We start from the raw sequence: 2,003 nt of genomic DNA on the forward strand, positions 1-2,003 counted from the left end.
GGGTCGTCCCGCCGCTTCCCGCCTGTGCTAAGCGCCCCGCGCCCGCGATCCCCGATGCCCCGCTTCACACTACCATGCCGGGGTTCCGGGGTGTCCTGGGGTCCTCGCTAGAGCCTTTGAAGTCCTCAGAGTTCACAGCGTAACACACGATGCCACAAGACTGCTCAGTCCCAGTCTCAAACCAAGTGCGCCAGAAGAGAAGTTAAAGAAAAGCGCCTCTCATTGGACAGTTCACCTCGCCCTATACTGAAGTCTGATTGGCTAGAGATTCAGGACGCCGACCTCTGAGTCCTGATTGACAGGAGAAACCATTGCTCTCCTGTCTCACTGGGGACCAAAGGGTTCCACCCACAGGCGTTCTCAGCCCGGATTTCCTGCTTTGTAGCGCTGCTGGTCCAGAATGGAAGGGTAATATATTTTTTGAATTTTAATTTCATTTTTAAAGGTTGTAAACAAACCCCTCACTGATTTATTGGTTAAAGCCTTTCGTCGCCTCAAAACAGTCACATCCCTCACGAGACAAAATATTGATAAATTCTAGAATTTCAAACAAAAGCAGGGAATTAAAATCATTAACATTAGCTTTAGGAAATGCGCTTGACAGAATATGATTGTTAGCTTGAATAGGTTTTTCTCTTTAACTTTAAATTTTTATTTTTCTGGGAGCCGGCCACGGCCCGCTGGCATTTGACATTGGAAAAATAACTTCTTCTTCTACCATTGAGGCATTGATACAATCTATGACTCTTGTCTGTTTGTTTATTTGGCTTTTCCGAGACAGGGCCTCAGCTATGCAGATGAGATTGACCTGGAACTCACTGTGTAATCCAGGCTGGTTTTATGGGATTACAGGCGTGCACCACCACGCCCGGCTCAAGGACCTTGTTAAATTTGTTCTTTGACCCTGCGATGGGAGGAACTCAGAGTTAGCCAAAGATCTGATCTTCTCTGTAAGAGTCAGAAAATACGGTCTTTGTGTGAAGACCAAATTTTCAGGTCAAGGTGGGCTCCATGCCCCTTACCCAAAATAGAGTAAATGCAAAAATTCCTTTCTGTAAAATTCCATTCTATGTGACAGTCTGTCTGTTTCTGTTCCTCTTTAAGGGCAAAGTATCCTAGGGCATCTCCACCCTGTTTCTGTTCCTCTTTTAAGATCCCAAGATGAATTATTTTCTGTTTGATTTAATTAATATAGGAATTAGTTATAGTTGACATAGGAATTAATTATAGCTGACATAGATAGCCACCTACTGATATCTTAGCTTGCAAAATCAGACGATCTAATAAAAAGAGGAATTGATTTTGCGAATGTAGGCATTAGGTAATTTTCCAATAAGTGCCCTCCCGGTGCCCCTTGATTATCCAATGATATGTAAAAGCCCTCCCAGTACCCCTTAATTATCCAATGATAAGTGAGAGCTAAAAATAGAAACTATATAAGCAAAAAGTTTTCTTAATCCTATATAAACCCACTTCAAAAATGGATCTGGTGTGGGACCTAAATTACAAGCCCTTGCTAAATGGCAAAGGGCCTAGGAGACAGTGTCCTGAACCCCTCCCATTGTAGCCACAGCCCCGACCTTTGTTCCAGCCCTGGCCTAAGAATGTGAATCACTCTTGTATTGTTTGGAGTCCGGATCTGAATCTACTTGTAAATTAGAGACTCCAGACATAGAGCCCAAGCTAATTGACAAACTGTTTGCTCATCCGGAGTGTCTTAGTGACCTTTGAGACATCCTATAGGTGGTACCTGTTACTCATCAATATGTGACTGCTGACCACCAGCTCAAGTCAGCAGACCTTTGTCCCCTGTCTGTGAGCCCAAAAAAACAAAAGCAGGGAATTAAAATCATTAACATTAGCTTTAGGAAATGCGCTTGACAGAATATGATTGTTAGCTTGAATAGGTTTTTCTCTTTAACTTTAAATTTTTATTTTTCTGGGAGCCGGCCACGGCCCGCTGGCATTTGACATTGGAAAAATAACTTCTTCTTCTACCATTG

The 2,003-nt window shown here is 43.1% G+C and overlaps 1 protein-coding gene across 1 annotated transcript in view; it reads right to left on the bottom strand.

Moving 5' to 3' along the window:
- LOC104869637 (zinc finger protein 791-like) overlaps positions 1-188 on the bottom strand; it is a 20,582-nt gene extending 20,394 nt beyond the window's left edge. Inside the window, exon 1 of the mRNA XM_010634988.2 lies at positions 74-188. Coding sequence (XP_010633290.1) covers positions 74-76 — 3 coding nt within the window. The 5' untranslated portion in view covers positions 77-188. The remainder of the gene's footprint in view (positions 1-73) is intronic.
- Between the last annotated feature and the right edge of the window lie 1,815 nt (positions 189-2,003).

This window comes from Fukomys damarensis, unplaced genomic scaffold (genome assembly GCF_012274545.1).
Source record: "Fukomys damarensis isolate Sample0158 unplaced genomic scaffold, DMR_v1.0_HiC HiC_scaffold_37, whole genome shotgun sequence".
NCBI classification, from domain to species: domain Eukaryota; kingdom Metazoa; phylum Chordata; class Mammalia; order Rodentia; family Bathyergidae; genus Fukomys; species Fukomys damarensis.